The sequence below is a fragment of the Arvicanthis niloticus genome, chromosome 10 (assembly GCF_011762505.2).
Source record: "Arvicanthis niloticus isolate mArvNil1 chromosome 10, mArvNil1.pat.X, whole genome shotgun sequence".
NCBI lineage: Eukaryota > Metazoa > Chordata > Mammalia > Rodentia > Muridae > Arvicanthis > Arvicanthis niloticus.
The window spans coordinates 25,921,923-25,935,754 of NC_047667.1; the positions used below are offsets into that span (position 1 = coordinate 25,921,923).

The window sequence follows — 13,832 nt, forward strand, 5'->3', positions numbered from 1 at the left end:
AATCCGCCTGCCTCTGCCTCCTAAGTGCTGGGATTAAAGGCATGTGCCACCACCGCCCGGCTGCCTCTATTACTCTTAACATCTGAATTCCTCCATGTTTGAGTTCAGCCTGTTGTCTGCTCTAGGCTCTCACCTCTGGCCTCCTCCTTCTCCCTCTCTGTGGACCCTCATTCACTTCTGCTCTCCACACCTCACCTCTCAGCAGCTGTTATCCAGACGTTTCTGCCTGTGGAAGCAACATCTGTACTTATACCTTTGTTCCTGAGTAGCACCAGGTGTGGATGGGCTAGGTGGGCACCAGCTCTGTGTTGAGCTGCTTGAGAAGGGCTGAGTGGTCTGCATATCTGTCCCCGATGAGATGTGCCACTTCAAGGCTTCCCTGAGAGATGCAGAGGGCGAGTGAACATTGATTGAGCACTACACAGGGAGCCTGGCAGGAGTCCAGGCCACACAATGGCCACAGAGATATCTGATACGCAACCTAAGACCACAATGTGGGAGTGGAGGGGAAGTCAAGCCTGCCGTGACAACACTCAGAAGGGCAGCACGTGTGTCCACACTTATGGGAAGAAGCTCTTTCTCTCTCTGTGACTCACATCTCACCATTGTCCTAACTTATTATGGGATGGGGAGAAGCTTGAGAACAGAAACTTCTAAATAGGCAGTGCTTTGATAACTGCCCGTGTCAGAGGACTGGGGGCAGTGATGACACACACAGTAGCCTGCACTCTCGTAAGTGTGGTTTCACACCTGCATGTTCCCCAGTATTCATGCATAGGGGACATTCTCAAGTGATCTTGTGGCAGAATAAATAGGGAAACCACTGATGAGTAGTGGTGTAGTCAGGAGTCGTGTTTGGCGACAAGGTGGCCGTTTCCCATTGAGACAGCATATAAAGTAAGGTTCTTGTCTCTGTGTTCTCATTTGTGTAAGACTCAAAGACTACGTTGTGAGTGTTTTAAAGCTCTGGGCACACTCCTGTTTGTATTTTATCTCATAGCACTGAGGATTGAATCCACAGCCTTGTGCACATGAGCCAAGTGCTCTGCCACTGACTTAGTGGACAAGTTTCTGGGAGGTCTTAGCCTCTCATACAGCGTGCCTAAGTTTTGGACTACTTTGACTGTTATTTTTTTTTTATTTATTTTTTTAATCTGTGCATTGTGATATGATCTCTTTCATGTGTGTACCTGCCTATTTGACTCAAACAGGTTTCTACTCTCTGAGGCCACACAGTATAATTCTAGTCTTTCACATCTTTTTTCTTCAGAAGAGAGCCCCATTTTGTGTAAATAGAATGCCCTTCTACTGCCTACTTTCTTGGACTAATGTTGTGTTGGCATGTGATGGTTAGTTTTAATTGTCCATCCTACACAACCTGGAATCACTTGGGTAGAGAGTCCCAGTGGGAAATTTTCTAAGAAAGGTTGACCTATGAGCCTGTGAAGGGTAACCATGGCTACCTTAATTGATGTTGGAAAGTCTGGTCTGAAAATGGGCAGCAATCTTCCCTGGGTTTGGGCCCTGGGCTAAGCGAGAGCAGCTGGCTGATCAACGTGCATTCGCTTGCGTTTGCGTCTGTGCTCTTGACTGTGGATGCCATGTGACTAGCTGCTTCAAGTCCTTGCGATGTTGGCTTCCCTGCAGTGATAGTCTCCTCCCATTGGTTGCTTTTTTATTAGAGTATTTTAACACAGTGACAGGAATGGAGCATGCGCAAGAGTGCGTCTCCTACACTGAAACATTCTCTCTAGGAGGGAGCAAAGAGGAAGGCTTGGAACTTAAGAAACTTTCCGGCTGTAAGTTCAGAAAAATGACAAACTTTTCTCCCTAGTAGAGGTAGGTGGGGCTTGACTACAAGTTAGCCAAGGAATGCCAAGGACAGAGCTTTGAGAGTGTGTGGTCTCATGAAGTAGGATGGACTTTCAAGCTATGTAGATAGATACCTGTGAACTACCCACATGCCAGCAAATTTACTGGCTTACCAGTAGACTAAGGCAGAATTGTCTCTTTGATCTGTGTTTGCTTATATCTTCCCAAGAAAAGTCATATACCAGTTAATAACATGAGTGAATTGTCCTTGAAAGACTATGAAATACCCTTTCGATACTGGATCTGGGATATTTGAGCATCTTGGATGGGCCCTAGGGCATCCCAGGCTGAGTTTCACTAAGATGCACATGGTCCGAGTCAAGGCAAATGAAGATGACTGTAGTTAAGATCTTGAATGTCTCCTAAAGATCTATGGGCTGAAATCTTGGTCCTCAGAGCAATGGGATTTTAGATGGTAGGGTTTTGTGGGGGCTCCTCACGTTACTGAGAGAGCTGTGAGACCCTGTTTTCTTCCTGTTTCTGTTTTGCTTCTTGGCCATGAGATGAACAGTTTTGCCTCAAGTTCTTGCTGTGAGGTATCATCTCTTCACAGGTGATAAAGAGCGGGGCTGGGGCCTGTTAAAGTCTGAGCCACCACTTCACAAAGAAAAATGACAAGTAACACATACAAAGACCACCACCATCAGCTCTTGTTAATTATCTGTGGTATTTTAAGTTTTAGAAAACTAGGCCAAGCCAGGCAGTGGTGGCGCACGCCTTTAATCCCAACACTTGGGAGGCAGAGGCAGGTGGATTTCTGAGTTCGAGGCCAGCCTGGTCTACAGAGTGAGTTCCAGGACAGCCAGAGCTATACAGAGAAACCCTGTCTCAACAAACAAACAAACAAACAAACAAACAAACAACCCCAACGACAAAAAACAAAAACAACAAAAAAACAAAGTAAAGCAAAACAACAACAACAAAAAAAGAGAACTAGGCTAAGGATTAGTAGTAGTCAATGGGTCTACTGCAGTCCAATGTAGTCTGTGGGTCACAGAGCTTTAATTCCATCATGGGGAGGATCTGATCACTGTCTCCACCGAGCCAGAGTCTTAGAACTAACTGAACCTCTGCACTGGCCCCGATGTTCCTGTTTGTTTTTCTTTATTTTTGGTGAGGGCAGGGGTCAGATACAGGGAACAGTCAAAATGACACTAGGACGTGTTTCACAGAGGAGCGAGCCTCGGATGAATCGCTCCGGATTGGGGGGGGGGGGGGGGGGGGGTTTCTCCTGGAGTTTATCTGCTACAGGGAACAGCAGGCAAAGGAGCGGAAGCAGGAAAGAGCAGCCCTGGTTCTCTGTGGCAGGGACTGGCTCGGGCTGGGAAGGCTAGCCTGGGAGTCAGGGAGTGGCCAAGTCAAGAAAGGCCTTGGGAAGGTTGTATGGAAGTGGACCGATCAATTGGGCTGCGTGCTGTAGAGAGTGAGGTTGGGAATGGACAGACTAACAGCCGGAGCGTAGCCAGGAATCTATCGAATATTTTCAGGCAAGAAATGCCAAGGGTTTGATCTAAAGCGTCTGGGAGGCCAGATGTGGACTGATTTGAGAGAAGCAGGAACAGGACTAGGTGGGTTTTAGATCCTGTGGCCTTGTGGGAAGAAGGGGCACAGAAGTAGAGCAGAGGATTGTGGGTAGGGAATCTGGAAGGGCTTCAGCTCCTGGTGCAGCAGTGTGGGGACACCCTAGGTGGCCATAGCTAATTGAGCTTGGCTTCACCCTCAGAGGGGTGTCCTGGAGCATAGAGTATGGGAAATGACACTGGATCACACAAGAGTGATTTGTCTTCTCAAATGAGCTAAGACATCTAACTAGGTGTCTGTGCCTTGTTTGGTGGCGCTCCTTGGTTATTTTCAATGGACAGATTCCTAGTGAGAATCTGAAATCTGACCTGCTTAATGGAGCAAAGTGTTTGGCCCCCCAAGGTAGCCTCAATCTGATGAATAGAGCAGGGAGAACCCAGATCTCTGCATCCTACTGGGTTCTTGATCAGCTTCACACCCAGCAGTTGGTCTGATTATAACACCTCCCTCGCTACTTTCCCTCTTTCTTGCAACAAACATGTGCAAGGCTCTTCTCCGCCCCCCCCCCCAAAAAAAAACCACCCCACAAGCCTAGCCGGTCACCACTCACCACGTTATTAATTCCTAACTTAACATAAAACAAGTGCTCATGTGAAACAGTTAAACTCCTTCAAGAATATTTATTTTGAGTGACTAAACTATACACTTCCTGTTCGGCGCTTAGGAAAATTGGTCTGCATTATTCCAGGGAAATGTCAAGATCACTAAGTGTTGTAGCTTTCTGACCTGTGCGCTGGTGAACAAAGCTTCCACATGGTTCTCATAAAAATATACATCAGAGATGGCTTCAAACTGAACGTCAAACTTAGTTAAAGGTACAAACCCCCTCAAAGTTATTTTGAATAGCCAGCACAATAACCAAATGCACACCAGCATGAGTCGTGCCTCACGGTGCAGTGGATTTAGCGACTTGGTGTGTGTTATTCTAAGAATGGAAGCTGGGCACCCTTGGCTCTGTCAGAATGACCTTTGCCAGCTGCCAGTAGACTCTGGAGAAACTCTTCCTGCTTTTTTTTTTTTTTTTTTAATGTATATACCCTTTTAGAAAAACATTAAAAACAACCTCAGTGTTCTCACCTAAGCTGATCTGGGTGATAAGCTAGGCATACATATAATAATAAGAACTATGTAAGCCATAGTTCAATTAAACATGGATACATTCTATTTTATGGCATGCCAAGTGTCATTTACATAATTCGTTTTTTTTGGGGGGGGGGGAGTGAGGGCAGTTGACAGGATAGGTGGGATTCGTAGAGTACTGTTTAGTTGTATATACATCCAACTGATAACTTTGTAGTTCTGTCAGACTCTGTCTAGCAGAGGGCTGCAGCGTCCTGCCCGTGGAGGATGAGGAGGGCACAGTGGAATGAGGAGGGTGGTCTTTGATGTTTTATAATTGTTTTGTGACTCATTATGCTTCATAGTACATTTGACTTCGGAAGTGGATTTTTGTAGCTGTTCCAGCTACTTTGAGTGTCTCCCAATGCTGGGCAGTATTGAACAAGGCTAATTTCTCAAGCATTTTTTTTTTTTTTTTAAGGCATTTTATTTTGAGGGTTAAACTCCAGAGAGCAAAGGCTATTTTGGGTTGGACAGGTAATGAGGGTTCTGTGGTGTGCATGACTATGTGTTTGCAGGCGAAGGTCTGAGGTCGTCAGTTTTCACTTCCTGAACCTAGTTTAGCTAGTATCTTGTGAATCCTACACCCACCTCTCTTGCTGATATTACAGACAGGATGCCTCAGCCACATAGCTTTCTCTGGGTTCGGTGCATTTTGAACCTCGGTTCTCACATTTGTACAAGTATTTTACCATCTAGCCATACTCCCAAACTCTGGTCCCGACTCCTTGGTATATACATGTAAAGTTGGCTGTGGACTGCCTGACTTTCTCTAGTACCTTTGCCTAAGAGACAGAATGACAAAAGCTGTCAGAGTGTCCCTTGAGTCAAACTGCCTTTGTTCAAAGTGCTGTCACTAGACTGGTATAATGCAGAAGTCCTGGCTTGCTTAGCATGCATGAAGCCATGAATTCCAGCATCACTAACTGCAAATACAATCCCCTACTCTAGTCCTCCTATGATCAATATATTGGTTGGTTCAAAGGGCTTTAAACTCTGTTCTGAGGACCTGAATTTATTTGTTTTTGAGACGCGATTTGGCTACTGTAGCCCTGGCTGGTCTCCATCTCATAGAGATCCACCTGCCTCTGCCTCTGCTGGGATCAAAGGTGTGTGATACTACTGCCTGGTTTGAGGACCTGAAATAAAAGACACTGTAGGACAGTGTTTGGTAGACAGAAAGATTGAAAATTCTGGGCCAACTGCTTAAAACAGTAAATGACATAAAATGCCTTATTTTGTACTGGAACTATGCCATAAAGATTGAATATTGTATGTTGTTTGCTGACATCCAGAGCCTTAGATGAAATGTCAAGAGATGGAATGAACACATTATTGTGAAATTATTTGGATTCCCAGCCATGTTATTTAATTACTAGATGCTTCCATACACAACACGAGGACAGCATAAAGGATTTAGAAAGTTACCAGGTGGACATATCAATATTTATTGAAACACTGGAAAAAAATCCATTTCATTGAGAAATTCATGGCAAGAACCGACATGACAATGTGTATTTCACTGATACAGTAAGAAAACGTCAACAAGTAACCAACTTCACACTTGGAACACTGCATGGATTCCAGTCCAAGACAGCTGCAGAAGAGCCAATCTCAAGACTCAAGACATCACACACTGTCTCTTTACAGAGACCAACCACGGGAAACCCAGCTCAGTTGAAGACCTTCCCCCTCTTGAGTCTGCCTTTATTAGGAAATCCTAGAATCAATAAGGCAGTTGGCTAAGTTACAAACTAGATACCAACTGACATCAGATAACTGGCCAGCTCTGAAAGGGTGCCCAGGCTTGCAGGGCACCATATACATGCCTGCTCAAACTGCTTCTGTCCTTGGTATGGATGTGACTGTTGCCTGTTTCTCTAACCATTCTCAGGGTAAAAGCTACTAGGTGAACGACAAACCAGTATTTGACGATTTTTAGACTTAATATTCAGTGGGGAAGTACTATATATTTAAAATAAGGAAACATGGATTTTTTTTCTTTCAATGTCGAAAACTCTCCAAACAGCCATCCTTGTAGTCACTGACACCCAGGGTAGAGCTCTCTCAGGAACCACTGACATCTCCAGTCTTACTCCACGTGCTGTTAACCAACTTGGTTTTTAGTTGGGAGCAACAGCCATGTCTCTGGTTTAATGCTTTGGATCTGAGCTTTGATTCATGACTTTTCTCTTCCTTAGAACCATGAAGATAACACTGAGAGTCAACCCCAACATAGCCAGTGTGCGTCCCTCCTGTGGATGGGTATTAGAGCAACTAATAAATGTAATAAAATAATCTTTCTTTGTACACACTGAAGTTATAAACTAATATCTTTGGTATACAACTTACAAGGTTTGGAAAGAAAAACCAGCTAAGACTCTTTTATTGTTTAAATGTCTTAAAAACAAGAAAAAGCTGTAAGTTGAGTGATTTGTAATGGATATTAAATAAACTACAAACGGATTATGGGAATTTTGAGACATGTAATCAAGTGGATGGTTTTAATCATGAAGACCTTTCTATACCCCTGAACTAAGTTTCACTAACTTGAAGACATGCTATAGTAAACACATATTTGGTTTCTTCAGTCTTGGCTCTATCTTATACAAAGGAGAACCCAAGGAACAATAAATTAGCATTGTAATTGTCTATAGTTGAAACTATGATATACAATATAAATAAACTATTCCAAAGCCAGAAACATTTGTGGAACAAAAATTAAGGGACCAGGAGATTTTTTTTTTTTTTTTATATGCAGTTTCTACAAATGATTGTGCTGCTGGTAATCTTAACAAATTAAAAACAAAATGAGAGTCCCATTCTTGATTTTAGTGTCTCACGACATACAATAATTAAGTATTGTTAAAAATAATTACTAACCAGAAAAATAACATTAAAGAAATTACTGCCTTTACTATCTTGTATTATCAGAGTCCCCCCAACTCCTCCCAGGACCCAAAGAATGTAAACACTATATTTCATTTGACTTTAAAGTACTAATACTTTATTTTCAACAAATGTTGATCCACATCTGCACAGTTCCCTTTTAGGACCAGGAAGTAAGGCAAGGTTTCCATGCCTGTGGCATCGCATGCTAATACTGACAACAGCATTGTTTGGAGACTTTGTGTGCTATCTCTGCCCTCCAGTATTTTGTTCTACAGTAGACTTTGGTCTATGACTTAGAGAGAGGCCAGTGTCTTCCATTCCCCTTTGTAGGAGACTGGCTTTCCGGTCTTTCCAGGCCATATGCAGAATCACTGCTTTTACATCCCAGGTTTAGAGGATGCTCAAGTTACAGCTGGAATGAACCTTCCTTGAGTCATCACCTTTGCAGCTCACCCTTTTCTTCATTTGGCAATGCTTAACATGCTTTGACTTCTCAGCTACTTAGACTGTGACTATCTGACATCCAGCAAAAGATGTCTAGTGGTTTATTTTTAAGCAAACTACAAACCTTGATGACTAGACAGATGGATGTATACTAACAAGCCTCTTGGCCAAAAGTTTTTATGAAACCCAACCATGCCAAAGCCACATTTCAGCAACAACAGCAGAAATAAGATCTAACTTGCTTGTTGGGGGTATTGGCTTAGATTTGTTTGATTTCCCTTAATATTAACTAATGCTTATATAGAAGAGGGATACTGCCTGTTTTTTTTTTAATTACTAACACACGACAAAACAAACTTCAGAACATATTTAAAATGCAAGCTGACATATTTATACATTGTTCTTATTAGCTGTTGGCAGGTCTAAGACACAGACATTCAGAAATCATGGTTTAGTGGAACTACTGGGTGTGGCTGAACATAAGTCCTTAAAATAGCTTCAGGGCTCACAGGTCAGAAGGTGTGGGGCCTTCTGGGGGAGGGGCTGCCAAGGCACAGCCCATGTGTTCTTGAGTTGTTCAGCGTCACCTCGGAGTAATTCTGGACAAATCCAATTAATAACACAGATCAATTGCTGAATTTCTTAATAGCAGATTAGTTTAAATATACAAGGATTGTTCTGTCCATTGTGTTCTGCTGTGGTATTGGACTCTATCCGTAAGTTCAATCCACCCCATCACAACGTCTTTCATATGAATCCTTTCGGGGTATGCAGCTTTGATTCACAGTTTGCAGTACAAATACCCTGATATATCATTTATTTGCTATTAAGTATTTAATTATTATGCTTTTAAAATTCAGTGTCTTTATTTAAACCAAGTTTGTAATTAGCATTGCTTGGAGCACTTCAGAGTATTGTGTTTCCGTCTTGGTCCTCCTCCTCCTCCCCTTCCAGTCTCTGTTCCTAGAGCAAGCTTCTAGGGGTGGGGACTTAGGCTCTTTTGGCATGCAGCATTTCAATGAGAAGGTTATTATAGGGCACATCCCCATTCACGTGCTTGTAGTACAGGTAATCTTCTGCCTGCTTGCTGATTGCCCGGATTTCTGGCAGTCGAAGAAGTAGCTGTCCAAATTTCTCACTTTGTTGTGGGTAGTTGTAAGATGTGTAATCCAGCAGGGCGTTGTTCACCTGTTCTTGGACATTTTCCACCAGCTTCAAGTTCTCAATATTCTTGACATCTGCATTTAAAAAGAAAGAAAAAAGACAAGATTTCATTTTGGTGTATTTTTCTCTTTATATTTCTATTTACTGAAGCCATGTTCAACGCGTGGATGGCTGTCCTTTCCTCTTGATATAAAGCATACTTTATATCCTGTTGAATATTCAGTAAGCCCCCTTCACCACGCTTCCAGGGGAAAGGATGGCAAAAGAGCTTACAAGACTGTCTTGTTGAAATTCTGCATATACCTCAAATCAATTAGACACCAATGGATTTTGAGCAAGGTCAACTCTCCTTATATCTTACAAAAGGAAAGGCTCGAGGATCCTTAAAGTAGAGGGATCATAATATATCGCTAGCAAATGAGTCCCTAGAGGAAGACCAGTATATTACACAATTCATATAATTCTGTATTAATTTTTCTGACCCAAGGTGAAATCTGTGTCCAGGGTGTGATGTAGTTAATTCTAATAAAAAGTGACAGGGTTCTTGTTTCTGTTTGACATTTTCTAAATGATTCTGAAAGCCTTTGACTTGTCTAGCCTATGCTAATGAACCATCTGGTACACTCCAGTGACTGCCAACTGAAGACTTGCTACTGGAAACTCTCTCAAATATATATCTCAGTGACTAATGATCTTTATCAAATGGAAAGCCTTGTCCTTTAGGCAGAATACAAACCAGGATGCTCAGTGCCCTTTAACCTCAATGTGGTTTCATAAGTCTGACTCTTTTTTTCTCCTGGTCCTGGGTCACGGGTACGAAGAAGCTGGACATGGGCAATTCATCCTGCCTAACTCCCAGTGAGCATCCAATTTTAAGACATCTGCCCTTGAGGTCCTTCTTCATATTGGATAAGAAAGAGACACAGTGTCACAAAGTCAGATGCTCGGACAAATACACACAGAGGATGGGCAAGGGAAAGATGGAATTTTACTTCTGGAGTTTATTTTTTATTACATAACTTTTATTCAAAGTGTGTTTAAAAGCTGCCGGAAAAAAATATACACAGATGTGCTTATAGATATTCTTGCATAGAATAAACAAACAAAGCCACCTTCATCCTTTTATTTTCTGAAAAAAAAAACCCCATAATATTCTGAAGTAAACCAAATATTATGAGTAAGATTAGTGAAAGGTTAAATGTCTTAGATGAAAGGTAACTGTTGCCATAGTAACTCATAGCCAGTAGTTTAGGTGCTGTTACAATAGCCTATGACATACCTGCCTGTGCTCCTCTTGCCTGTCTCTCTATTGAGTCTATTATAAGGTCGCCTTACATGTGCCCCTGAAATATTTTCAGGGAGATTTGAATGTTTACATTTGTACTAAGCAGCTTCTTTCTATTACCAAGTCTCTGGTCCTGATTCAAACCGACCAGGAATCAGCAAGAAGTAAATGCATCAAGTGAGAGAGAGAAAGTCTTAGTTCAAAGTGAAGAGAGACAGGAGGTCCAAAAAAGTGTGATTATTCACTGAGCGGGACAGTCACATGCTACACAGAAGTGTTGTACCCTTGGAGGCACCTGACACTGGACACACATGGCAGTTTGCAGCTGACCATATGCTTCCAAGTGGGGTTAAATGACTTATAAAGAATTTACCAATATGTCTATGATCTAGTGTTGTGCTTGGTTCAAAATTACCAAATGTAAATGATCAGGAATACCTTCAATATGTTCTGCCTCAGTAGGAAGTTTTGTTACAGTGATTTGAAGATAACTACAAAATATATGAAGGGAAGCTGGGTGTAGTGGCACATGCCTTTAATCCCAGCACTCAGGATGCAGAAATAGGCGAATCTCTGAGTTCCAGGCTAGCCTGGTCTACATAGTGAGTCCCAGACATCCAGGGCTACATAGAGAAACTGTATTTAAAAAAACCCCAATATATACATATGAAATGGGACACCAATTCACATGAGTGACAGACGTGCAAGAGGAAGAAAAACTGGCAAGTCTGGAGGAGGTAGGGATTTGAACAGAATGAAATGTAAGACATAAGATTTTTTTGGAAAAGATGTTTCAAAAACAATTATAAAACAGAATATTTGTATACTACTATTCTAAACTGAGCGCTTAGAATTCTCAGATTATCATTTGTAGCTAACTTCCAAAAACACTCGTCCAAACTGGCCTTCTTTGAAAAGTTCAAAACATTTGAAGCGTTCCATACAGGAGGAAAGTTTCCTATTATTTTGGTCAAATATACAGTCTTCAACCTTCCATCATCAAGGTAGAATCCACATGACTAAATTATCTCCCTAAGCTGCTTCAATGAATTTAGCATCAAGTATAATAAGATGTATATACTGTTAATTGTCCCAAAGACTTGTAAGTCGGTACTGGTGGTAAAGACTGTGGAAAAAAAACAAAAAAAATAAACTAAGGAGAGCCGGGTATGGTGGCCCACAAGAAACAGAATTGTGAATTCCATTCAGGCCTGGAGTACAGGGCAAGCACGCACGCACGAGGAAGAGAAAAGAAGGCAAGGTTGATTAACTTGCTGGCGAGCCGTTGCCGGATCACTGCGCTCTCCTCTGCTTGGAGCCGCCTCCCTGCATCATTAAACTGGCCATTTCCTTACAGATCCATTTTCCCACAGAGACTTCACGCTTCTGGGGAGAGGACCACACATTAGTCAAGGTATCCTCAGAAAATACACTAATTACTGTTCCCTTACACTGTTGGTGTATTTTCACAAGACTGATTAACTGTAATCACAAAATGCCCTTTTTTTTTACAACCCTGTGAACCAGCATGCTTTCTTTTTCAATTAGAAACTAATTTTTTTGAAAATTTTACACACACACACACACACACACACACACACACACACACACAACTCTAGATTCTTTTAAAAATTGTAATAAAGTATATTAGAGGTCATAGCATTGACTTGTCAAACCACACTGTGGTTTGGTTTTGTGGTCCAGATTACCAATGAGGGTTTCCCCTCCCTGGTTGGGGCTGCAGGAGAAGCACGCCTGCAGTTTCATGGGAACTGCAATCACTCCCTCAGGTCCTATGGCTCTCGAATCTCTGGGCCTAAAAGATAAACCTTGTTTTTTCCCAACCAATCTAAATGGTCCAGAGATGAGCTAACAAGGACCTAAAAGCAACAGAAAGGTAAGGCCAAAATATAGGTAAAAAAACAAAAAACCAAAAAAAACCAAAACGCCTCCCTCCAGGAAACCTGGGATTTTCTGTGATGTAGGCTGCATGTCTCCCCTCCTTAGAAAGAGGTCCAAAAACTTGAGTGTATTCTGACATCAACCTCTGAATTAGTTTTTACACGAGTTCATGTCTTTTCATGGACATTTAAAAATTTAACAGACAAGTGCAGTCCGGTTTTCCTAGTCAAACAGTATTGAGAAACATCTGGATTGCAGCAGCAAACCCCCAGCTGGAAGAATAGAATGATATCAGCCAGAATTTGTCCCCAGCTGGATGGCGGTTTACACCTGATCTCAAACATCTTGCATTTGGCACTCTGTGAGCCTTTGGAATTTACATAACCTTCATCCTCATACAATTGGAAAAACAAACGAACAAACAAACCAAAACACTAGTTGTTATTACAAATGTTGGAGACTGTATGTAAACAGGCGGAGGCATCCCCACACCTTTCTTACAGCCTTTAAAATTTGATGATTGCACGAGCATTTTGACTTCCCTCTTAGTATCAATTCTCCTCTGTAACACTTTACTCACTCGGGGACTAATTACCAACTTTCTCTATGAAGCGCATTATGATAAGCTCACAGTGGGGTGCTCTGTTTTTTTTTTCCAGACTTATTGAGAAGTAAACCCTTAGGCTTTCTTGAATGCATTACTGAACTGACTTCTGTCACTGGCAGGATTCAGCTCTCTCTGAAGATGAACCCTTGGCCTCCCCCTGGTCACTGTCACAGGAGGGCCAGCGACCTTGCTGTTGTACAAACGTTCAAAGATGGGTCTTTCACTGAGCCAGGGGCCTAGCGGGGACCATGACTAGGTGTCTTCCTGAGATACATCCAGTATTTTAGAACAAAGTTGAGGGAAAGAGGGACAGATTTTCCTTGAAGCTTTGAGAGGGATGACAGTAGCTTTAACATTTAGGTATTATCATTGTCTGAAGAAGGGCCTTTTCCTTTTATGAGAGAGAAAAGAACTTTCCACAAGAAAGTTTTAAAAGTATTTTAAGGGGTAAAATTGAATAATTCGTATAAATAATTCTATAAGAAGTTTTGGAGGTTGGTCAGGAAACTTATATAAACAAAATTCACTGATGAAAAGCAGGGTTGGAGAGAGGTACAAAGGGGAGGGGAGACTTTGGTGCAGCTGCCTAAAATCAAACTCTGTTCTCAGTTTCTAGTAAACCCTGGAACACAAGAAGATCTCAAAGGCATCTCTACAACCCCTCTACCATGATATGACAACATTCACATTAAGCCAAGACCACTTTCACCAATGCAATGTCTTTAGTAAATTAGTAACAAGAAACATAGCCCTTGGAGGGGCTGCTCTCAAAACTGTATACGTGCCCTTAGGGGTCAAGCAACCCTTTCACGGGACGATTAAGGCCATCAGAAAACAAATATTTACATTATGATTCATAACGGGTAGCTAAATTACAGTTATGAAGTAGCAAAAAAATTTGAGTTTACGGTTGGGGGGGGTTACCACCACATGAACTTATATAAGGGTCACAGCATTAGGAAGCTT

General features: G+C 42.0%; 1 protein-coding gene across 5 annotated transcripts in view; it reads right to left on the minus strand.

Annotated features, from left to right (window-relative positions):
- Window positions 1-5,996: 5,996 nt before the first annotated feature.
- Window positions 5,997-13,832, minus strand: part of Nr5a2 (nuclear receptor subfamily 5 group A member 2) — a 117,276-nt gene continuing 109,440 nt past the window's right edge. For all 5 annotated transcript variants that reach the window (XM_076941271.1, XM_034513521.2, XM_034513522.2 and 2 more), the window contains one exon: window positions 5,997-9,146. In XM_076941271.1, coding sequence (XP_076797386.1) covers window positions 8,899-9,146 — 248 coding nt within the window. In that variant the 3' untranslated portion in view covers window positions 5,997-8,898. The remainder of the gene's footprint in view (window positions 9,147-13,832) is intronic.